General features: G+C 28.3%; 1 protein-coding gene across 3 annotated transcripts in view; it reads right to left on the bottom strand.

The window, feature by feature from the left end:
• The window catches only part of LOC107440073 (WD repeat domain 81), a 107548-nt gene that overhangs the window by 40937 nt on the left and 42211 nt on the right, over positions 1-24400 (bottom strand). For all 3 annotated transcript variants that reach the window (XM_016052860.3, XM_043048186.2, XM_071187794.1), the window contains 6 exons: positions 21745-21815; positions 18774-18942; positions 17521-17708; positions 14136-14412; positions 13545-13915; positions 6151-6280 (listed from right to left, as the gene is read on the bottom strand). In XM_016052860.3, coding sequence (XP_015908346.2) covers positions 6151-6280; positions 13545-13915; positions 14136-14412; positions 17521-17708; positions 18774-18942; positions 21745-21815 — 1206 coding nt within the window. The remainder of the gene's footprint in view (positions 1-6150; positions 6281-13544; positions 13916-14135; positions 14413-17520; positions 17709-18773; positions 18943-21744; positions 21816-24400) is intronic.

The following is a 24400-nucleotide window of genomic DNA, read 5'->3' as shown; positions in this document are numbered from 1 at the left end:
GCATTTGCCAGAGAAATGTTTTTCTCAATTGTGTTGAGAGGAAAAGGAAGGAAGAAATTGAGGAACAGCGAAGGAAGGAAGAAATTGAGGAACAGCGAAGGAAGGACGAAATCGAAGCTCAACAGAAAAGAGAACAAATGGAATTTGAGTTGAAAAAACTTGAAATTGAATCCCTTACTCGACTAACTCAAACTTCATCGCTCAATGGAAATGGACAACATAACGTTGACTTAATTAAGCTCATTCCTAAATTCAAGTTAAGGGATGATGATATCGTGATTTATTTATCTGTATTTGAAAGACAGGCTAAAAGAACAGGGATTGATCCTAAAGACTGGGTATCATGTTTATTGACTTTATTGCCTTCTGAAATCATTCAACTAATTGGTAGAGAATCTGAAGAAAAATTTTGTGATGCACCAGAAAAGAACTGAAAAATCGTAGAGGGATTTTTGTTATGAAATCATGAATTATTTCAAAGAGTGGATTAATGGACTAGAAATCACTGACTTCGCCAGTTTAAAAAATCTCACTATCACTGATCAACTTAAGAAAAAGGTACCTCATGAAGTAAGAGACCTTCTTGATGATTGGGCAAATTTCGTTTCTCTAACAAAATTAGCGGATAAGCTTGACAAATATAACAGTGTACGTATTGATTCAAGGAAAACTACTGGAATTCCCTCAAAAGACAAAACTAATGAAAAGTAGTGGCGACCTCGTTCTCCACCTTAAGAAAGAATTTCAAAAAACAAATCATTCTACAAACAGGGCTCATCAAGCGTATATACATCCCGTAAGAGTGATGAACTACAGAGGTCAATTTCCAAACTATTTTGTTTTACTTGTGGAGGAGAAGGTCATGCATCCAGATTTTGCCTTAAAAATCGGCAACTCGGAACACTCCTACAACTGCCCAAAACAATTTAATCCAATCGTCCCTACCCCCTCCAGAAAAAGAAAAACCAGAAGCGCTAACTGCCAAGATTTCTGTTCCTGTCTCAAAATCTGTGGATTTATCTGGAAACATAGATGATTTAAAACTAGTCAGAGTTAAATGCGGAAACGTGGTTCTAAATGGCATTGTAGACACAGGAGCCAAAATATAGGTAGCCCGTGAGAAGTTAGTCGCCGACATACCTTGTGAAGGAGAAAGTAAAATAGAGATATCTTCTGCTTTAGGGGAAAGCGAAGTCACTCCACTGAAAATTTTCCAAATGAAAATAAATTATGAACTTCATGGTAGTGTACCTATCACTTGTGCTGTTTTAAAGAAGCTGGTTACCAATTTGCTGCTAAGTTCTTCAGCTCATGAGATACTGTGTGAAAATATTGAGCTTTGTCACAGTAATCTTCAATTGAATACCTCTTCAGAGGTGGAAGACTCTAGCCACGAACCATCACCAGTGAAAGAAAATACTTCAAATTGTGCTGTGATTACCCAAATTTTGCAAAAGGACATTAAAAATGCAAGAATGGAAAATTACACTAAATTGTATTTTAAGACCCTTCAAGAACAAGATGAGAGTCTAGCAAAATGCTTTGAATGGGCAAAAAGGAACGAAAATGCTTATACAGTTCGAAACGAAATTTTACTTCACTCTGAGAATATTTGTGACGAAAACATCAAACAAGTTGTGTTACCCTTAGAGAAAAGAACAGAGGTTCTGAGAATGGCCCATGAAATTCTTCTTGCAGGTCACCTCGGTGAGAAAAAGACAATTCAACAAATTAAATATTCATTTTTCTGGCCTACTATCAAACAAGATGTTAAGAAGTTCTGTGAAAGCTGCAAGGAATGTCATTTGAAACGAACAATCACATATAAAGATAGAATTCCAATCCAACCTATCGTTAGACCAGAAACACCCTTTGAAGTATGGAGTGTTGATTGCATTGGACCGTTAGAACCTCCATCCAGAAGAGGTCATCGGTTTGTGATATGTGCAGTTGATTTATGCACTAGATGGGCAGAAGCCATCCCTGTCAAAGAAAAAAGTGCACAGACCACATGCAACATCCTGATGAAGATTTTTTCTCAAACTGAATTTCCGAAAATGATTTGTTTTGATCAGGGAACTAATTTCACAGCCAAACTCACCCGATCTTTTGAAGACTTACTTGGCGTATGACCCCGATTTTCTACTCCCGGACACACCAAGAATATGGTAGCTATTGAACCATGGAATAGGACTTTAAAAGAAATGATGAATAAAAATATCCAAGAACATGGAAGAAATTGAGACCTGCACCTTCCCTATCTTCTGTTTGCCTATAGGGAAGTGCCACATAGTACCACTGGTTTGTCTCCCTTCCAGATGGTGCATGGAGACTGCCACTGGGAACTTTATCCTTGTTGAAAGAGATCTGGACAGGCGAACGTAGCGTTCCAGTAACTGCATCCCGCTCAATTGAAACTTACCTACATGATCTTATCGGAAAAATAAGAAAAGCTCATGACTTTGCAGCTGAAAACTCCAAAATCTCTCAAGACGAATGTTTATCAAGATACAACTTACGGTCTAAGGATAAGGCTTTCAATGTTGGGGACAAAGTCCTCATGCTAATCCCATCATCATCTCATAAATTGCTCAATACTTGGCAAGGACCAGTTACTGTAATCGAACTTACCAGACCCCACTCTGCCAAAGTCGAAATGGAAAACGGGAGTATATGGGAATTCCACATAAATAAATTGAGGCCTTATATTGTTCGAGTAGATCATATAGGTATCATTTTCAACCAAGATGAAGACTTTGGAGATATCCACTATGCACCAGCGGATCTTATGGATAAATATACTGAAGATTTATGGATCCACTAGCAAAATATGAAAGGTGATTTAAAATATTACCAACAAAAAGAACTATTTGATGTGTTAAAATTGTACACGATGTTTTTAGTAGCAAACCAGGTCAAGCCCATGTCGAAGGTCATGACATAAAAGTTACAGCAGACTGCAGTCCAAAGAGATTAAAACCCTATCGTGTCCCCTTTTCGCTCCGAGACGAAGTTGATCACCAAGTTAAAGAATTACTAGAACGGGATCTAATAGAGCACAGTGACAGTGAATGGGCACATCCTGTGGTATGTGTTGCAAAAAGGGATGGTAGCTTTAGACTGTGCATTGACTTTAGATTTCTGAATAGCTTCACAGTTTCTGATGCATGTCCAATGAAGATCGCAAAAGACCTTTTTTTTTAAATAGGTAAAAACCCACTTGATAACAGTAATCGACTTAACGAAGGAGTATTGGCAAATCCCGATGAAGGAAAGCGCCAAACCATATACAACATTTGTCACTCATGCTGGCCATTACTAATGGAAGGCTCTTCCATTCAGTTTAAAGAATGCAGGAAGAACCTTTCAGAAATCCATGGATAAAGTACTAGCTCACCATAGACACTACTGTTGCTCATACATTGATGATGTGGCAATATTTTCTAGGTACTGGGATGAACATCTCTACCACATCGACCAGGTGGTTCAAACTCTGAGAAGTGTTGGTCTAACCGCAAATCTAGAAAAGTGTGATTTCGGAAAGAGTCACGTGAAGTTCTTAGGTCATATAATAGGTTCTGGCACTCACTCTCCAGATCCTGAGAAAGTAGAAGTCATCCAAAATTTGTCTGAGTCTACCACCAAAAAGGAAGCTAGGGTTGGCAAGCTATTAAAGAGATTAGATCCAAAATTTTTCTGAACTCCTTGAACCATTAAGATTGAGTCCTAGAATGTGAGGATCTGATCATTAAATCAAAAGTTTTTGAGGATGGTCTGTTTTCTTGGTACATTGTACAAAAAAATACTTTGCAAAATTTTATAGTAAAATATGAAATGCTAAACAAACATACAAACTATACAAATTTAAACTTACTATAAAAAATCTTCTGTTTTAAGATATTTTCATCAGTTGTGAAAGTTAAACAAAAGTCCACTATGTTGAAAAAGATCTCAAGTTTTATTATTTCTGAAAGTTCTGGTGTGATTAATTTTTCACATTCCAGTTTTTACTAAAAAATATTATTCCGGTTGGCATTTTGCAAATAATAACAATAATAACAATACTTAAATTTTAAAAGTACTGGTCAGTTAAATTTCAGATAGTTTGGGATTAGGATAAACAATGATCTGATTCTTGTTGCTAAGATTGGAATTAATTAATTTGCCACGATTTCTATAAAGTAATGCAAACATTTAGCTTAGATAAATAGCATTAAAGAAACAAATAGTCTGAACAAAAAACAAACGATTTGAACAGTTTAAATGATTTGAAACAGAAAGCAAATCATACAGAGAAATAAAAATCTTCCAACTAAAAAAATACTTTTATATTTCATTTTAACCCTTTTGAAGGCCGTGGTAAGTATACTTACCACCACGTTTTACCAGTTTTAATTTAGGTTTCCATTTTTCAATAACTTCAGCTTTCTTGAAGTGAGTTTGAATAAAATTGGTAACCATTTGTCACTTTCAAAAAACGTATAAAGTTACAAAATACATAATTCCTTTTGAAGTTTGTAGCATTTAAGGAATTTATTCTATAAATAAAGAAAAATAAAAGTCCGTAAGTTCCTAATAGGTCATGTTAAATATATTTACCACCAAAAAAATGGCATTTTTGTAAACTAAAATTAGTTTTTTTTTAATATCAATTACCGTTCTTAAAACAATTTCAATTCCAAAAATACTTTAATTTACCTTTACTAGAAATAAAGGGCCCGTTAAAGGGTTAAACATTTGGTATAAGTGCTGGAATTCTTTTGTTGAAGGTAGGAGCAAAAATGAACTTTAAGTTAATATGCAAACAAAAGCACTAAAAGTTTGGTTGATTTGGAAAAAGAAAGCGAGCAGGTACTCAAAACAATGTCTTGCCAATTAATATTAATGAAGGAAAAATGTATTAGTCATAAGAATTTTTCCTAGAAAATGTTTTTTTGTTTATTATGTTACTTTCTGTTTTTTAGAAGAAGAAAATCATTGAAAATTTAATAAGAAATAATTTTCAAGGCAAGCTACATAATTTTTAACATAGTGATAATAAATAATTCAGGCTAAATTACTATCTTAAAACATGGACTTGCCCTGCATTCTTACAACTACTTCTAACTTTCTTTTGCTTGTTTGTTCTAGATTTTCCATAATTAACTGAAGTGATGTCAAACAAAAATTTATGATTAGCTGAAATTCAAAATTCACCATAGGAAGCAGTTCTGGAATTTCTTCCCTAGACATAGAATGGACAGTTTTGCTAAGATATCTTTCGAGTTCAATATCAGAATGATGGCACTAAATGTTATTTTATTTCTTTTAAATTTAATCTGAACTAATCAATGTAATTATTAAATGCACGTATTAAACATACTATTTTTTGTTAAAAATTTAGTTTTAAAAACTCGGATATCTATTGTTGACTTTTCCTATTTAGATTCTATTTTGCTCTGTGCAAAATAAAATAATAAGCTAATAATAAAACATTAGTTTTAAACTCAAGAATTTATTGATTGGAAAAAATATGTGAATGGAACATGCAATGTTACATTAATATAGCAGTTAAATGAGCTAACTAGATATTGGCTTAGTTTTGCACAAGTTTCATATTTGTTGGCAATACATGTGCTCATTTTTATTTCTGTGCACTTTGAAAAAAGTATTTATAATTGAAACTGATATTTGTTGGGTAAATTTTAACTTTATCACTTACATCACAGCAATGATACATCCCACCCTCTGCACTTAAAGTTCTCTTGCAGCACGAACATTGAAATAAAATGCATAATCCTTGAAAATTTGACTATTTTACTTTAAAAAATAATATTATAATATTCAATTGCAATCAATAACCATATTCACTAATACAATAGAGCACAGGGATTATTCTCGGAAGACAAGTTATCTCATCTGTCGCAATGAAAGACTTAAAACTCAATGATACTATTTCTGTAAAAAGCATTTCAAAGTCATATAATATAATTCAAGATTCCTCAAGAATATATTTAAATCACATGTCTCATTATATTTCACATTAAATAATATTTTTGGTTTTATAATGACAGTTAAAGTTATAACAAAAAATATATTATCAGTTCAGGTTAAAGTTAATAACCTAAAGAATAATGAAATAATCTCTACAGTACTAAGACATTAAAATACCTCTTTGCTCAAATCTGAATCGAGTATTTCTTTATTTTCAACAGTTGCACCTCCATCTAATACATTTGTATCGAGACATCCTTTTTCCAATGTTTTTGATTCCTCTTCAATTTGTATGGGCTCCTCATTGCTAAAAAAAGTATAACATTGATATTAACTTATTATTATTGAATTATTATATTTGAATGATATTAATTAAGATTTGAATTATGCTATTCAAAATATTTTTGGTAGAAAAAGTTCCATTTCAAAACATTTAACAAATAATCTTAGTCTTATTAAAAGATATTTTTATTAAATTTCTAATCTCATAACTACCAAAATATGAGTTCTAACAATTTAATTCCTTGATTTAATTGGACTTAAAATAAAAAAGAAATACATAAGAAACATTCAGTTAAGAATTACAGGCCCATGTATAGATAGTTAAACTAGTTCAGTGGATGAAAAAAGTTGACTAGATAGAGTATGACACAAAATATCTCTATTATCAAACTACACAGTAATCTCTCTGAAATCCTGTAAAATCGGTTAAGAATTTGTAACAGAACAAAGAACTGCCGCACTAAAAATGAAAAAAAAATTCTAACATTATTCACCTAATTTTTAACCCTTATTTTTCAATAAATGAAAACAATCATAATATTAAAGATTTCAACTTTATAGGGGAGGCAAGAAATAAACATTGTTCTTAATTTATAGCTCATATGAAATTAACATTGGCTCCAAGTACTTTTATTTTTATGACAAAGACACAGAGTAGTTGATTTTTACTCATTCCTTTTTACAAAATATCCATATTCAACATAGTCATATATCTTACGAAATATTTATAATCATTTAGCTAAATATTTAGGAAAGTATCAGTGATTGTAGAGTGATGCTCACAGGAATGTTTAATTATAGTTAAATCAATTCACATTTATTTTATTGAAAAGAAAACTTTATTTCATTATTACTGTCTGCAATATTTTACATTTTCACGCAACTTATTATCAATTTAATATTTTTTTTTTTGAACTCTTGTTTTAAATTCTTTCAATAAAACAATTACTGTTTGGAAATTACCGCTTTAACCAAATTTAAAAACATTGCATAAATTTGTTTTCAATCAATATTCAACAGTTGAATTGATTGTTGGCAAAACTAAACAAAGAAATAACTTTCAGTAAAGGAAAACAAAGCATTCTGAGAAGTGAATAAAAATAAAAATGGAGTATTATTGAGAATATTCGGTCAGCAATTTAAAGGAAGGTTTAACTTCTGATGTAAAACATTTTTCTTTGATTCAAAGGTTTAATTTTATTTTGTAACATGAAGTTATGGCTGTTCAAGAACTGTAAAAAAAGAAACTCATAAAAAATAAATATTAATATTGAAACAAATTACAATAAGTTTTTTGTTTGAAAAGCAACATAAATATTATAGATTTGCTGACACACAATAAAGAATTTAAAATTATATGCAATTCTGCCATTAGTTTTTGCCGTTAAATGTATTAACCTTCTTTCATATATTTTCCATACATCTCAATATATATAAATTTAGAAAGAAAAAATTTTAATTTACAATTTATTTGAAGCCCTTAATTCTTTGAATACCGAGCGACCTAAACCTCAACATGCCCAGAATACCGCAAACGCCCGAAGTTGGAAAACAGGTGGCAAAAAGTTCCTACCCCCAGCTTTACTCTGGAATGACTGATCTTCTCCTTATTCACCTGCGGAAATATCTCCAAAATAGGTTTTCAAAGGGAAGAAAGACATTATTTAAAGCAAGAATATCGCTAACATAGCAAGATTTATAAAATGTTAATAAATGCTTTCATTTTTTTTAAAATTTTATTATTTATATAGAAAATTAAGTATGTAATTCCATGCAATCAAGTAATAAAATTTCTAAATGAAGCACTTAAATTGAAAATGATATTCTCGCACAAATAAAATCCTTTTTTCGTTGTAAAGTAAAAACTAATATAATTCAATAACTTAAATGATTGAAAAATAAACTTTTAATTTCCTAGAAACCAACATTTAAAATTAACATCAGTCATTAAGGAGAAATTAATTTGGTGTTAGCATTAAAAATATTCATTCAACCAAAATGTGTGTCTTATTTTATATAATTTTTTAATTTGAAATAAGATAAACTTTTCTTTTTATTTCATAAAGCTCTGAAAATATTAAAAATTTTATCCCCAGAAACTATTCATTTCACCCCAAGGTACAAAAAAAATATTTTTCACTTTAGCCTACACTAAATTCATTTCAGTGAAATTTTCATTTGTAAATAATATTCCATCTAGCGCTGCACCATAAAAGATTTTGCAAACTTGTACAAAAATTTTAAAAACTGCTGAAGAACTATTTTAACAATAGTATTTTAAGTACAATATTTCTATATAAATTTTAAAAAATCAAAAAGTAAAATTTTTTTTCAAATAAATCATTTATCTATAAAGTATATTTTTATGTAAATTTCAGTTTGGTGAGTGGGAAAAAATTTTGAAATCTGAAAATTTAAAGGAATAATAATAAATAAATTTATTTGTTATAAGGTTCTTGTAAATAATCTAAATCGTTTAACGAATTTTCAATTATTTGAAGGTAAACGATTCGAAATAGATGCCAAATTTTGTATCTGTCTTTCCATAATTTATATAAAAATATTTTAGTTTTTGCATTCCAAGTATGCTTTTTAATGCGCTCTGATTATATGTAGTAATTTGTAGAAATAAAAACATTTTATTGAATAAAATAAAAGTATTGTCAGAATACTTTCATAGTATTTCAGAAAAATTCCTCAAGCTGTAATTTTGTATTTACTAAAATCTGTAGTTCAATATTTTTTAGATGAATATCTTATATTCTTTTTTGTAGCATCCATTTTTACTGTAATTTTTCCACGTGTCCTCCTTTTTGATCATTTTTCTCACAAATTTTTAAAATATTGTCGCTAAAAATAAAAATGCAATAAATATGGGTAATTAAGTAAATTGATTAAACAAAAATTATATTCATAATAAAAACAATAAAACTGCATTTAAATTTTAATAAATAATTGCTAATCATTTGGCAAAAGTAAGTTTATGTGTAATTTAATAAAAATCTAATCATTGAAAAATTATCTTAAATTAAAAAAGTGACTTACAAGCAAACAAAATAAGTGTTTAACTATGTAACAACATATCCAAAGTTTAGAAAATATAGATATATATATATTTACAATCTCAAAATTTTTATTTACTTATTATTAGTATTTTTTAATTTCATTTTTAAAAGCTTTTAATGACTATATTTAATAATCCATATTTAACTACTATATTTAATGCATAATTTTTTAACCTCCTTAATCAGCCAGACAGCTATTCTTTACGCATGCTAGCGAACACAGTTACTTCCTTTTTCAACTCTGCTTTCTAGCCTCAGACTTATCTTTCTGTCTCGTTTTACTTGTAATTATTTCTTTTTGAGTATGGGACTAAAAATGTCTGCATTTTACTGAAGAGTCCGGAATATGCATTTGTTTATCAACATATGGTGTGGTGACATGGGTGTGGTGACAAGACATTTCTTTGAAAGAAAAGAGGAATATAGAAGGCATTTCTTACACTACCACAACATAATTTTGATAACAAAGATATCAGTCCCAATTTCAAGTAAAAATAGAGAAAATCTACAATATGACATGTCATTTTTCATATAACAATAGCTTTTAGAAGCTATGCTGATAACGCTTATCTTCTGCAAAAATGAATGAGTAACTTGTAATATGGAATGAGTAACTTGTAATGGGTGGTCTGACAGCTGAATATAGAACATTCATTATGAAGGAAAGAATAAGCTTATGAGAAATTACAGTTAACTACGTATTATTTTCCAGCAAAGAATCCCCTTCGTAGGAAGATAACGTTTAAAATTGAAAATAAATAAATTCATGGAGATTTAACTATTTTAAGAGTTTTGACACCAACGCATTCTCCACTAGTAAACATTCGTGTTGTTAGTCCAGGTGTTAACGATTAATAAAAAAATGGGTCGTTGCAGCTTCAAGTGCAATACCTAAGTAATAACAAGCATTGAAAAGGTGAAAATAGCGAGGCATTCATAAACAGCAAGACAGCGTGAATTATGATTTACAGCTGTCGAACTACAAATGCAGAATAAAGTTCAAATTTCAAAGAATAGTTTCGGTACCCACCAAAGCAGTTTCTTCTCCTGGATCCTATTATTATAAATATAAAAACCATTTTGTAAGACATCAAAGACTACGATATAATTTTAAAAAAATAATGTTTACCTATTTATTTTATATTTAAAAATAGAATTATAATTAATTGTATTTAGTAATCTTTCAGTCTTGTAGAAAAACTAATTAATAAATTTTTAAATTAATGTTATTTCTTTTTTCTAAACACACTGCAAATTTCTAGCAGTTAATTATTTTGAACAATCGATATATTTTTAAAGACACAATAACTGAGTAATTTAATGTTTTTAAATTTTTTTTTTGACACCATTACTCTAGTATTTTCTTTTCAACGTAAGTGATCAAGAAAGTTCTGATAAAAAGAAGTAGACAACTTCATAGTTTAGGTTAATTAATTTTGAGTTTATATTTGTTTCTACATCTCTCTCTGTCTTTCTGCAAAGTTAAAAAATACTAAATTTCTTAGCTATAAATTATAAGATTATGAGATTTTCGTTTTATTTATACAATAAAATATTTCATTTAACTTTTTCTCGTGAAGTATTGTCAGAAAAAGTCCGTTAGCGGCAATAGTAGTGTCAGTTGGTGCTACATCATCGAATTCATCTTCATCCCCTGATTCATTAAAATCAGACTCATCTGTCTCATCATTGAAAACTATTTTATTACCTTTGCGGCGAAAAGAAATTTTCGTTTATATAAAAAAGACAAGATAAAACAACTTTACAAGAGCAGAATGATATGAAACAAACTTTTGTTAAAAATCCCTCCACTTTCTCCCCTTTTTGCAAATTATCTTCAAGGACGATTACTGCCACACCTCCCTCATTGTGTGTCATTTTTCGAAATAGGGGAAGAATCTCTAACTAGTTTCTTGGGCACTTCGGGCGTTTTCGGCAGTCTAGTTCACGAGACGTTTCAGACGTTCCGGTAGCGAAAGTGTTAAAACAGGGTTGGAAAAAAAACATTTTTGTTGTTGTTTAAACCAGATTTTTTGGTTAATATTGTGTATGTGTGCTTTTATCCTTTGGTTTGTTCAAAAAGGTCGAATAATATTTAAAAGTAATAACATGAACAGTTTAGATAGTAACATAAGAGAAAATGAAAGAATTTTGAATTAAAATAAATAAATTTGGAATATTTTTGTTTTGAAATATAATATATATATATATACATATATATAAGTTCAAAATGAAGAATAAAACAAAGAAAAATTATAGACATATGAAAAAAGGGGGAAATATAATGAGTAAAAAAATAACAAACAACAGTTNTATATATATATATATAACTTAAAAGTATTACAACAATGAATAAAAACATTATGCATATATACAATGCAAATTTCTTCAAATCCATAACAGAAAACAATAATGAATAAAATTTCAAAAAGTGCATCATTTCCATTCATGCTTTTGATTGTAGCAAGCATAAATGTGTTTTTGACAAGATGAAAAAAGTTTCATTAACTTTTTATAATTTAACCTCATTTTATCATTCAACTCATTTAACCTAGTGACAGCTTTGCATGCGAAAAGTCGTATTTTAACCCACAGTCTTTTATGGGAAATAGTGTATTGGGAAAAGCATTCTTCCAATTTTGCCCATTTGCTTAACAACCAATGGGCTCATAAGTACATTATTTAAACAGCTCCATTGTTGAAAAGTTATCAGAATATGGATTTGGTTTCGTTATATTTCATTTTAAGTATTTCTAAAGACATCATAATTTAATCTTGACTCACATTAATTTATTTTATGGACATTTTCACAGGAATGCAAGGTTAAAACAATTCAAAAATTCATATTTATGAATATTTAAAGTAACACAGATTCACAATAGCAACGAAACTCAAAATTAAAAAAAAAAATGTATGAAAAAATTTCATATTTTTCATTTGCTTCCATTCAAATTTTTATTATTTTTTTGTTTCAACTTCTCATTGATTCTTTGTTTCAATTTAAATTTTGATTCTTTCTTAAATTTAAATTTTTTATTAATAAATATATCTGGCTTAGTTTGATTCATAAATAATGAAAAATTAAATTAGTATTAAAAACATTAAAAAAACAAGCTAGTTTTTTAAATAATAAAAACAGTCAACCCACTTTGAAAGCCTCTCACTGCTGTCTAGAGTTTTCACCGTATCTTTTAGGAAGTTAAATGTTTATTTAATTTTAATATTAAAATGTAATATCTATATGCTACAAATATATTTTTTCTTAATTTAAATATTTTAAAAATATTGTTCCTTTTATAATTTGTTTTAAGAGGTCATATTTTCAAAATAGTTGATATAATAATTTGATAATAAAATAATAAAAAAACTTCTTATTTGCATGTTTTCTAAAGAGTACTGTTTGGTTGAGATGGGGAAATACCATTTTATAGTATCAGTTACAAACTGATACATTTTTATCAATTACAAAAACCTGATACTTCTTGTAACAGATTCACATCAATATTAATTTAAACCTTAATTAATAGGGGGATGTAAAATTATAATATAAAACTATCACTGTTTTTACTGGATATAGAGTATGAATGAAACTGGTGACAAAACTTCCTTTTTTGACTCAATACTTGTTACCAAATTTATATGGCCCAAGGGTACAGAAAAGTGTTATTGGACTTAATTGCTTACGCTAATCCAGAAGCAGAACTCTAATGTGGCACTGCCATCTGTATGCTAAATAGTTAGATAAGATTAAATTAATTTAATTTTTTAACATGTTTTGTGGCTTTATCACTAAACTTCTTAGTTCAGAAAGTAATTGATATTAACTGAACTCATTCAGCTCATGATGTATACATTTAAAGTACTTGGTAATAATTAATAAACACGCTGATACAAACACATCTCTACTACTTAGTAAGCTGAAAATACATACATTAGTATAAGAAATAAGAAGTTGTGCAATTATAATTTTTATTGGTCACATATCTTTTCTCTCCAAAGGGTTATTTTCCTTCAGAATTTAATTTTTTTGTCTAATTTTGGCAATTTAGTGATAGCTTTTTTTCCAAGAATTTACCCTTTAAATTCAGTAATAAAAAATTAAAAGAATTTTTTTTTACTGTCTTGTCTAATCTATAGTATTTAAGACAAAACTCACATTAATACAACTGTTTAAGAAAAAAAAGGAAATGAGTAGGCCTGACTAGGAGAGTTAATAATACACACCTTTTTAAAGATGTATATGTGTAATCTTTGCAGCCTCCAATAGCTTCAATTAAAATGGTTGTAAAATGAATCAAAAAACTATGTAAACCTAAACCAACAATGAGTTGTAAAATGAATGTTCGATGATATAGTTTTAAGTGCTTTTGTGAAGTCTTATCAGCCTCAAATACTTTCACCAAAAGTTTTAGAAATTTTCTGCAAGTGTGTAAAGGTCCAAGAATTTGAGCAATAAAACCAAATAAATGCCATGTTGAAAGTAAAGCAGTATGAGAGCAAGAAAACATTTCTTGGATGTAAGGAGTAACAAGGTTAATGCCTTCTCCATTTAATACAGGCAAAAGCTTCTGCAATTCATCCAAAGCATATAAAACCTATAAATAAATAACTAAAATTACTGTGTAGAATCATAAGTATTTGCCACTAAATTTCAAACTAATTAATTTAATACTAAATTTTAAATTCATGGTACAAAAATTATAGGCTTGCAGATGTATTTGTCTAATATAAATTAATGTTTGTCAATTTTAAAATTCTTCTAAATTTATGCTACTCAATCTAATGCTAAAAGTAGAGCAAGAAGAAACTACTGACCTTTTTCTTCGAAGCTGTTTCGAGGTCCTTTATTACATCCGGCTCATAAAGACTTCTTTCAAAGTGAAGTTGTATTTCTTCAGAGAATTTATTAAGATGGAGTAAAAAATTGTATAAAACAGGAAAATACGAAGGAAAAGGTATTGTATGAATATGGTGCAACAGTAATTGATGAGGCGATGGCAAAGGCAATCCACAATCTGTGATAGGCAAAGGATGGGTTGGATCAAAAGATGAAGACACTTGTAAAAGTAATTTGATGACGTCAATAAATGATCTGTAAAGAAGAAAAAAAAATAATAACAAGCCTGGTTATATTTTTGTATGCTAGATGTTTAAATTAAAAAGATTACAAAAATTTTATTATGTCTAAAAATCCCAATTGAAAACTGTTTTTTTTTTTAAACTTTTCATGTGAATTGAACTTATATCATTCCATAGGAAATTACTGTAAAATATGGATAAACACCCCCGATAGTTTCACGTATATACTAATTGTCAATCAGTACCAAAAAAGCACCCCTTTCCTTCAACACAATTTAAAAATTCTTATTTTAAGAATTTCTTTATAAATTTGTTTCCAAAAAATAGTTAGTCTAATATTTAGGGTAGAAGATTAATGTTATACCATAAATGAACAATGATTGGAGGAAGAAGGAAGAGGATTAATCAATAACAGTAATAACTGAATTGAAGATTGATAACAAAAGTGCAGGTGTTTGTAAAGTATGGGAAGAGAAGGGGAAGCAATCCTCTGCAAATGTGTTCAACATTTCCTCCCCGCTGCACGTAGATCAAAATCATGTAGAATAATATGTATGCTTGCTTGCAAGAAGGAAGGGGTAAATTTTAAGATGGGGTGGGAGATTTGAATGTGAAAGAATGAGTTAAAGGAAGAGAACGTCTTTCTTAGAAGTGTCCTAAGTAGGGAAGAAAAATGTGAATAGAAAAGGAGCGGAATTGAATGGAAGAGATATGGAGTAAAAGGGAGTGATTCTTTCTTAGAATTGCCTAAAAATACCAGGCGACATTAAGGTTACCTGATTTGTCAATGGATGAATAACGGCTAACCTTATGAAAAGTTGGTTAACGAAGATTTGGGGTCCAAATAAGGATGACGTTTGGAGGTTAATTATCTTGGATTGGGCCTTAATTCATAGAACCTCAAGTTTCTCTGAAAAATTTAAAAGTTTGGATACAGATATAGTTTCTGGTAAGATGCAAGAGCCTTCTGCAGCCAGCAGATGTTTAGTAGATGGCACCCTTTAAAAGTGCATGAAGAAGACAATGGGTGCTCTTCATTGTCAGAAATCTAAAAAGGCCAACTTGGCAAGATGTGATTGGTTTTGCATTGGCTGTCTGAGAGGCTGTCTATGAAGCGAAGCTTTTGCATTGGCTGTCTGAGAGGCTGTCTACGAAGCGAAGCGCTCAAACTCATTTAAGTATTATAGTATTTTCAATGCATTAGATGGAAGCAAAAATGGGGTTTTTAATTTCCAATTAGCAGAAGTTAATGTCGGATCTATAGACAATGATATTGATATTACCAGTGAACTGAATAAAGAGTGCATTGATCTTATTGTGGACGATGACTCCAATATTTCTTTCGATAGATTTTCGAATTCTGATTAATGTAAATAGATAATTTATCTTTTTTTCTGGTATAGTTTGGTGTCCATATTTTTTTATTTTTTCTTGCAGAGTTTTTTTTTTACCTATTTGCATGTATTGATGGAGAAGGTAAGTTAGATTTACTAATTAAAATTTATATTTACTTCCTTTTGCTACAATTATTTTTGGTTTATTTTGCTTAATTTTTTTGTAATTCATATTTAATTATGCCCAATCAAATATAGCAGTTTTCGTAAAACGACGTTTTGCATTTTATTCAGTACTCTTGATTCGCTCCCCTCTACAGCACGGGGATTTTCCTCAAAATTAGGGAGGGGACGCTTTATCTGTATTTTACGGTTGATAATAGACAGCTTTTAATAACAAAAAGGACATTATAAGATTGTGTTAACAAAGACGTCTCATATTTAATAACCAAGGATTAATTCTCTGAAAACAAATTAAAATTATCTAATTAGCATATGGTATAGACTGACATAATCATATCTTTCTTGTTGCAAATTCATTTCAAACTTTTTGAAGTTAGTTTTACTGCCAAATGAAAGAAAATTTTTCATAGATTTTAAAATGATTTAAAATATTAAATTTAGCCTAATCTTTCTGTTGTGAAAATAATACTAATTACAAAGCTTTATTTATTATTATTTTTTTGAAAAAAATAACATTCAGCATTAGTTAATATTTTATGTCTTGGACTCATTAATAATTAAAACATTTAATTTAAAAAAAACAATGGAAAGTCACAAGAAAAAATCTATGTAAGCAACAAAATTTGTAAGAGGTACAATTTTTTGATATTTATAATAATATAATTTTTGATACATTTATAATAATAAAAGGTACTTTGTATACTGATTATAATTTCACACAAGTATAACAAAGTTGATTCCTTTATTTTCACATTGGAAATTAATAATATTGCAGTACAAATACTTACCAATCAGCACAAGATTTAAAGACAGTCATTGTTTTTAATTTTTGACTTACTATAAACAATAACCAGAAACAACCCAACAACGAAAAAACAACAGCCAGAGAAAAAACTGATGATAAATTATTAAACTTGATTAATTTCATTTTATTTTATAAGAATCAATTTTTAAATTTATTACAAAAGAATTGTTAATGCAAACAAAACTTTCAGAGGTTCAGCATTATTATATAAAAAAAAATTACCTAATTAAAAAAACAAAAAAATACATAGAAATTTTCTGATGAATAACAATTTCTTACTAATTTTAGCATGTTAACTAAACACATGCCTATAAAAAATAATTAAATGTTCTTAAGGGAACAGAAAAATACTAATATTCATTAATCTTGAGAGTTCAGAATTGTTAAATGAAACTGCGTAATGTATGGTAAAATGAACTGTTAAGAATAGAATAAAATCAAATTTTTCTTTTAAATGCCTCGATATAAAATTGTTAATTATAGGTGAAAATAGATGCTTAGAAATAAGTGGAAAATTACAAATTTTTGATCATTTCCAATAAGAATAGTAAAAAAAAGTTTGCAAAGGGTGTTAAAATTTTACAGTATTTGAATACTCATAAAAAAATTAGAACATTTTTTGAGACATAAGTCATATTCTGTATGCTAAAAATTAATTACATTTTGGGAGGTGTCTTGTGAGCCCATACTAGGTTCATTACCAATTCCAATAGCAACATGTGAAGTGGAATCTCGATCATGGACATTAATATGAAAATAAACAGAACCTATAAAATGTAAAGCAAAAATTAGTTTATACCTTGGTATTTCTTGTCTATATATTCGTAATAGCTTAAGTAGGTCATCATATCGTGTTTTAAGAGAAGAGTTTTGAGGTAAAACTTTGCAATGAGCTGATAAAGCAATTTCACTAATCAGACAACCAAGAACTACCATATCTTTGCTTCGCAAATAATTTACAGAAACATCATTCATTTGAGAATAGTCCTACAAAAGAAAATACATATAAATTTATTGAATAAATAAATTTTCTCAATTATAATTTATTATCAAGCATTAATGACATAAACAATTTATTTTATGCAAATTCAGCACACATAACACACATGATTTTATACATAATTTAAAATGTATATACCAAATCAAGTTATTATATTTTTATGTTCAAGACATATCTAGTGGTCAGTAAGAAATTATACTCCAATATTTATAATACAACTAAAACTCAATGCCATTAGTTTAGTACATATCTGAAAAAGTATGTGAAAAAAAGGGTTAAAAAGTGTTTTAGAGGAAAAAGTTAGAGTATCAGCATCTGTGTTTAAAATTCTAGAGAATTACAGACTAATAGTTGCACTTAATCCCTGGTACTACAGTTCATGTTGTACCACGATCTCCTAAACAGTTCAACTGCAAAGTATTATGCCTTCATTTTTAAATTTCCTATTTTCAAGCTCTTGGGGTTTTTCTCTCTTGAGGTTCTAAATATAGAGAACAACTTACAAGACTCGATGAAGCTATTTAAGAAAAACGTCTTTTATTAATAAACAGAAAAGTTATATCTTCATTCATGACAATGCTTATGCATAGATGGAGAACTGTATAGCAGAATAACAGAGATTATATTCTCAAACAATAAAATTTCATTGTTTGAGTTAGGACAACCTACATTATATTAGGCCAAGAGATAGACCAAAGAAAAGATGGATGACATCTTGAATGATTTAAAAACTTTAAAGATCTCCTACTTTAAGATCAAGATCAGGGACAGAGCTGTCTGGAAAAATATTGTGCTGCAGGCTAAGGTGCACCCTGGGCTATAGTGTCAATAAAGAAGAAGAAATTACGTTAATTTGAAAGTTATCATTAGATCCAGAATGAGTTTAAGTGATAACCTAACATTTTTGGGAAATGCCTGTTAAGCCACCTTTCCTAGTGACATACCTGATTTATGAGTCAACTATGAGTTAATGAACCTTTTGATTTTCATTACAATTTAAAAAGTGTATTATAAACCTTTTTTAGTGTTTAAATCGGTACTTTAAGACTGACCTTAAATTCATTAAAATGATGATATTCTCCATCAAACCAAGATTGAAAAGTATGCAGAGCTTCAAGATGGGAAAGAGAAGATAATGAATTGAAATCCTTGGGTAAGACAATAATTTGGTTTTCTGGTCTAGATTCTGAGTGATCAGATGAAAGTATTAAAGATTTTGATCTAAATAAGAAAAATAAATATATAAGTCAATTATAAACAAAAAAATATTTGTCTTTAAAGGACATGTTCTGATATTAGTTTTGATGGCAATTCTTAACAAATAAAGAAGCCAGAGCATTTTGCTTTTATAACAATTTGGTTAAATAAGAATGGATTTTCAACTTAATGACTTCACAAAAATTTCTGTTTCAAAGCATAACTGTCGATTTCAACCTAAAAAGATAATGAAAGGTTTTTTAAATAATGCTTACATATTTATTTAATAAAAGTATTGCTCAAAAGAAAATTAATTTTAAATAAGATAAGAATTTCAGGTAAGATAATAACTCATAAAAAATTTTATATTATAAATTATAATCTTTTATAAATTCATAGATAAACTAATGCAGCTTCGTTCATTTTCCTCTTTGATTGTTAAAACTATTTGAAAGGAAAAAATTAAATTAAAAAAGTTTTGCAAATTTTATTTAAGGAAGATACTGCATTATAAAATTTCTACTTAGAGTAACTATTAAGATTGAATTGAGTAGTAATATTCCTTTATTCAATTAAAATTACAGAATACAACTGAAATCTGAAGAATAGAGAATTAAGAAAAAGCGTCAAATAAAACAAAAAGTTTCTATGATTTCTTTTAAGAATAAACCTTGTCTAATATATAGATATATAGTAACAATTAGTGCCATAGGAAAATTTATTTTACACCAATGGTAGTAATTCATTAATAAAAGAAAGTATATGTTATTTATTCAAATAAATTTATACCAATTATTTGCTAAGCTCTTTCAAATCTTCTTTTATATAGAATGGGCATTTCTTTATCTTTCTTTTAGTAATTCATACCAATAAGCTAAAGTTTTAAGCTTTTGCTCAATATTTTCTGTTGCACAATTATTTTTTTGAACCTATTCCATTGAATTAAATTTAGTTAAGAATTCCCATGTGACAAGCCTTAAAAGTACTTCTGCTTTAACTAAGCATAAATTAATTGGTGGTCCAATTTCTTAAATAATATGTCATTGCTCTTTCATTTAAATTGCATTTATGAAAAAGATATGTATGAAGCATAAAAAATACCCTGAATATCTTATGATATGATGATCATATTTTCATGCACTAGGACTAAATCAGTGCAAGGCAATTTAGGTTATGAAGCCAGACACAAATACAAAAATGTACCTTCTCTGAATAAACACACTAATTTTTTCAATTGGTTAGGATTCTGACTTTTAGAATAAAGAGGGAAGACACAATCTAGGAAATATGGTTCCAATAGTTTTGTCAGGACAACAGTCCAAAGTTTGGAGTGTGGTTCAAATCAAGGAGAGCAGTCAAATGTTATTTCTGCTTTTTGCATATTTCGCCATATCTCGAGAATTTCTTTTAAGCGAATTGAATGATTTTTGCACACAGTAATAAATTTGTCTATCCAAAGATAACTTCATGCAAAAATTAATTTTTAATAATTATTTGTCTTTTTTAATTATTTTATTTAATAAGAGTTTACATATTTTGAAATGTAAGGTATATAAGATCTACAAATATAAAATAAATATTGTAAGAATAAAAGATATACAAATTTTTACATCAATTAAAAAAACATAATTCATGATAAAATACAAAATTTGAATGAAATCTGTTGAATGTTTCTGTAGAAATTCAAATTTCAAATCAAAGACTTCTTTAAAATTCCATTTCTCAGGAACTATTCAACTGATTTTGTTCAAAGATGGAACTTTTTTTACATACAATTACAGTCTTTAAAATGATGTAAAAATTTGTATACCTTATAATTCAAAATGTTTTCAACTATTATTAAATAAAATAATAAACAAGGGATAAAAATTTTTTTTGCAGGAAATCAGCTCTGGATAAACCAATTCCATGATTGTGTGCAAAATTTTTTCCATTCACTTAAAAAATTCTCTTTCCATAAAATAAGCAAAACGGACAATTATCATCAAAATTCACTTTCCTGACCATAATTCCCAGATTACAACTACTCCCAATATCTTGAGGAGAAAGAAGAAAGAAATCCAAATTCTCCAGAAAAGGGTAAGTTTATTTAGAGAAAGTATGTTTTGTGTCTGGTTTTGTAACTTAAAATATCATGTGCATCAATTAATTAACATATTTGAAGTCACCCCCTTGAGCTATTAACAGTTTGGAGCTGACTGTCACATACACAGGCCAGAATGAAAGGCTATCATTTTCCGGCCGATACACTGGTATGCTAAAGCACTTTTAACTCCTGACCATCCCATATTTGTGACAGTGTTTTGAAATGTTTTAAAAACTATAATTTTAGGCACAAGATAGCATTGCATCTTCATAGGATATGAGATACAAGCAGATTAGATTTTCTCCCATTGGGAAAGGGCTAAGATTGAGTTTTAATATGCGAAAATCCAATCATTACATCTAAAGTCATTCAGGATGGTTCGTTTATTTTTTTGCGCACTGTATATTAGTTTTGAACACAAATAAGCTCACTGTAATAGACCAAAAATTTCAAGAAACTATAGCAATTTTTTTTTTTTTAAATAAAATTTTAATTTTTTTAATTATTGAAATTGATAAAAAGTCATCATGCTCTGAGCAATTCAACATATTTATTTTCAAGACAAAAATACTTTTTACAAAATTATTATTTGGAATTGTCTTAAGCAACTTTTTTCAGCAAATTTTACATTATTTCAATCAATATAATTATGTCAAAAATGTTGAAATTAGTGAAATAGTAATTAAAGAATAACAATTTAAAAATTTACTATTTTAAATTAAAATACTTATTTATATTACCTAAATGTTTTAAAAAAGCTGGACTTGCCCATGCTGTCTTCCTCATCACCACTCTCTTTTGCATCAGACACCTGTAACATTTCATTTTAGTACAAAATCAGATGTCAACATTTTAAAACAAATATTCATACTACCTTTCTGAAAGTATTTTTGTTAAGTTTTCAATAGAAAAGTTTAAATTATTTTCATTTTTAGGGATTCAATTAAGACAAATAAAAATATGCAGTGGAACAATATGCAAAGATTTATGCAATGGTTCTAAGATGGCAATGCCTGAAAATAATTAATATTGAGACATTCTAGAAGTACAGAAATATAAAAAAGTATCTTATTTTTTAAAATTGCAATTAGAAGTTTCTACAATTCTTTTCCATTAATTAATAGCACTTTCAAATGGAATAAACATGTTTTAATTTCAAATAAAGCTACGAAATTTTTACTAAAAATTTTAGTTATTGAGTTAAAAATAAAAACATTTGTTGACATAGTTGCAATTTTTATAAAAACATAATTGTTATATGTGTAGCACACATTATTTGTTAAATATGCCACTAGATGGCTGTAGCAGATCACAAGAAAAGAACAGTCATTAAACATTAATTTTTTAAATGCTATATAAATATCTGTCTCTTTTCTGTTATAATAACTTATGAAGTAGTTAATATAAATTAAACACATATATATAGATATATATTAAATATGAAACATTTTCAGCACTGTCTATGAATTTGTGAAGAGCCAATAAAACATATCATATCCCATATTTTTCATTATGATTTGAGCATTAACTTATTGTAGCTTGTTTTTATTGTTTTTTATCATGATTTTTTAAAAGATAATTTATGTTTCCTGAAATATTTTCATTTTCTATTAAATTAAAATACACGTACAGACAGTGCTTTTTGAATGATCTCCAATACTCAAGCTAAAAATTGAATGGAAGAAATATATCTATTAGAGCAGAAATTTTCATTTAACTTTAAGTGCTAACAGATGTGACTTTTAATATCAGTTGTCTGAGTTAATAGGGACATCATCCAACTCTTGATTACTAAAAACTCAAATTATACAAACCTTTGTTTCATAAAAGGAATACATTAAAATAAATACAGTAGCTCTTTGTTATCTATCACACTTGAAGGAAATCTGTAAAAAGTGTATATAATGCATACTAACTCATTTCTGTTGATAAAAATCTGGAAGGATTTTTTTTAAACTATAGCTTTTTTTATATAAATTACCTTATTAACAAATCAAAATATTGCTACTTTTTCAACAATATTTGAAAATTTGATAGAACATTGTTTGATTAAAAATATTTTAACAAATTAGAAATGTAATGATAAACATCACATCTGGGAGAGTCAGAAATTATAACTTTCACAAAGTTAAAGATTTCTAATACACATAAATAAAACTGGATAAAGATATTTCAGGCATGTATACATCTCAAAAATGCTTTTTTTAAAGATAAATCAATTCGCATGTGTGATGTGAGGGTCAAATGGTGGTATTGCCTAAAAAATAAGAAATTACAAACAATATTAATCTTTCTTATTTTTACTCATTTATTGTTACTTAATAGTAAATCATGAACACTTTAAGTCCCCAAACAGTATTTTCTTGCAACATCATTTGCAGTACTTAAACAACACAAAACAGGTTTTAAATTCACAAACACTAAACATAATTAAAATAACAATTGTTTTTAATTGTCTAAATTAAAAGCAAGACCTTTTAGATATCCATGATGCCCAATTCTGTATCTTGTTAAATTATAGTGCAGCAATGACAAATACAAAATACAAAAATGTTTTAAACAAGTCTCAAATTTTTTTAATTTCAAATACCATTTTCTTTTATTGAACTAAATATTAATTTGCTTCCATAAGTACTGCATACCAACAACTAGCATTTCTTCTTTTAATTTTCAAATTTCTAGTGAAAAATCTGTATACTTTCCTATAATATCATCAATCATTTATAATGTATTTAAAATGTTTACAAATTGTATTTATGCTAGGCACTTTTAATTGTTAGATTCTTGTTACGAAAATTTAGTAGTATTTATTAGCAGAAATAATAAGAAAAAAAGAGAACATACTTATGCGGATACAATATGAATAATATTATTTGATAAAATCTTAAAAATGTTTCAAAAAAGAATTTGCCTTGTTTCTTTGGAGATTGAAATTTGAAAACAACACCCATAGAAAAAATGTTAAACTCGTTCATTTTTAGAAAAAATAAAGGACTTCCATTTATCTTTGGTTCTCAGATACAAAACTTTTTAGTCATCATCAAGACAAATGCTAAAGAATTCTTGCTAGGAAATGCTCAAATTTTTTCTGAGAAATTTTCTAATTAAATAATCCTTAGTGAGCAAGTTTTTCTAGGTTTTTCATCAGTTTGAATGTTTTGTTCTGGTTTTATCATTCTTTCTTCATCAGGACTAATTGGGCATCCAATGCATACTCCTTGCTACTAGGACTAACATCTCAGTATTGCATACTAGCTGCTCTGACCCTCTATGACTCTTGTTAAAAAATATTTTAAAAATAACCCTGTAGGACTAGGTAAATCTATTTGATGGTTCATAAGTAAACTATGCAAGTAGAGTATATCACACCCCAGCACAACAAAAACAGATTTATAT

The sequence above is a fragment of the Parasteatoda tepidariorum genome, chromosome X1 (genome assembly GCF_043381705.1).
Source record: "Parasteatoda tepidariorum isolate YZ-2023 chromosome X1, CAS_Ptep_4.0, whole genome shotgun sequence".
In the NCBI taxonomy this organism is placed as follows: domain Eukaryota; kingdom Metazoa; phylum Arthropoda; class Arachnida; order Araneae; family Theridiidae; genus Parasteatoda; species Parasteatoda tepidariorum.
This window is presented reverse-complemented; position numbering and strand designations above follow the sequence as displayed.